At 56.6% G+C, this 1600-nt stretch overlaps 1 protein-coding gene across 4 annotated transcripts in view; it reads right to left on the bottom strand.

The window, feature by feature from the left end:
• The window catches only part of AMHR2 (anti-Mullerian hormone receptor type 2), a 7101-nt gene extending 5652 nt beyond the window's left edge, over positions 1-1449 (bottom strand). For 3 of the 4 annotated variants that reach the window (XM_027106439.1, XM_027106441.1, XM_027106442.1), the window contains exon 1: positions 270-1449. In XM_027106439.1, the coding sequence (XP_026962240.1) occupies positions 270-537 (268 nt within the window). In that variant the 5' untranslated portion in view covers positions 538-1449. The remainder of the gene's footprint in view (positions 1-269) is intronic. The other variant, XM_027106440.1, reaches the window with a different exon arrangement.
• Between the last annotated feature and the right edge of the window lie 151 nt (positions 1450-1600).

The following is a 1600-nucleotide window of genomic DNA, read 5'->3' as shown; positions in this document are numbered from 1 at the left end:
GAGAGAGAGAGAGAGAGAGAGAGAGAGAGAGAGAGAGAGAGAGAGAAAGAAAGAAAGAGAGAGAAAGAGTGTATGAGTGAGCATAACGGGGTCTGGGAACACGGAGGGGGTCCCTTCTCTATCAGAGGCGTCCCTTCCATCTCTTACGGGCTTTTCTTTCCCTCCACACATTCCCTTTCTACTCCTCTCCTCAGCTGCCACCCCCGCCCCCCGCAGGATGTGCCTCTCTCCCCCACTGGCTATCGCCTGCCATGTGCTGTGCCACTCACCTTGCATCTCCACCTGTGCCTGGTCTTGGGTCAGGTTCCAGATCCCAAAGCAGCAGCGGCTGTAGAGGCAGCGGATAACCCTGGGGGGCCCTGGTCCTGCATCTAGCAGCTTCCCCAGATTCTTGGTGCTTCCCCGCACTCCAGGGGCCTCAAAGAACACACAGGTCCGCCTGCCTGGGGGTGCTGCGGCCCAGGGTAAGGAGAGGGGAGGGTTCGAGATGAGAGTGAGTGCAGGGGCAAAAACAGCAGCCAAAGAGAGACAAAACATGTTTTATATCCCAGGGCCAGCCTCGTAAAGCCACAGGAGGAAATAGGGTCAGCAGAGGCCTGGAACCTGACCCCCACCAAGGGGACCCATAGCTGTACCCATCACCTTCACTTGCCCACCCCATCACCACTCTTCCAAAGGCGTGGCTGCTGCTTCAAGTGCCCCCTCCTTTAATGGGTAGGTGGAAGGACCCTGCTCCTCCCTGTAGACACTTACCTTGCACAGCTGTGGGAAGCAGTGCCCAAAGCCCCAGAATCCCCAGCATCTTGCAGTGGGAGGTGGGGAGCATGAGCCAACACAGCTGCCCCTGGCCAGAGCTTCCTTCAGATGCGGGCACCGTGGGGCTTCTGATCCTTCAGTCCCCAACTCCGCCCCCTCCCTCTTCCCAGTCTCTGTGGGGGAGACGGCTGCTGAGGGGGAGAGGATGGGTGTGGGGAGAAGCAGGGAGAGAGAGGGAGCAGCAGAGAACCAATCTCACGTCTTCCTCTCTTCAGCCACCTCCTCTTTCCTCTGTAAAGTGGGAGGAGGGCGCCTTAGTGGTCCCACTGAGAACCCAGCAATGCCTAATTTCAAACCTCTGCCCTTTGCTGACCCTAGGACAAAATGCTGGATCCTGTCAGCCCTTCCCAGGCTGGAAACCAAAGAGAGGTCAAGTGCTCAGACCCATTCAGCTGTGCCCAAGAGCCTTTCTAGCCCTTATTTTCCGGGCTCAGATCTGCAGTTCCCTGGGCACAAAGAGGCTTCACAGCCTATACTAGAGTTGATCTCATTTTCCAAACTCAAGAGTCAGAAAAGCGGTTGTATAAAATTACTCAGAGTTTTTAAAAAGTCACATTGAAAATAGGTATGTTGGTAAATTTTATGTCATCAAAATTTTTTGTTTTGCGATACGCGGGCCTCTCACTGTCGTGGCCTCTCCCGTTGTGGAGCACAGACTCCGGACCCGCAGGCTCAGCGGCCATGGCTCACGGGCCCAGCCGCTTCACGGCATCCGGACCGGGGCACGAACCCACGTCCCCTGCATTGGCAGGCGGACTCTCAACCACTGTGCCCCCAGGGAAGC

Source organism: Aethalodelphis obliquidens, unplaced genomic scaffold (assembly GCF_003676395.1).
Source record: "Aethalodelphis obliquidens isolate GAN/ISIS:26980383/991018 unplaced genomic scaffold, ASM367639v1 scaffold8, whole genome shotgun sequence".
Classification (NCBI taxonomy): Eukaryota; Metazoa; Chordata; class Mammalia; order Artiodactyla; family Delphinidae; genus Aethalodelphis; species Aethalodelphis obliquidens.
This window is presented reverse-complemented; position numbering and strand designations above follow the sequence as displayed.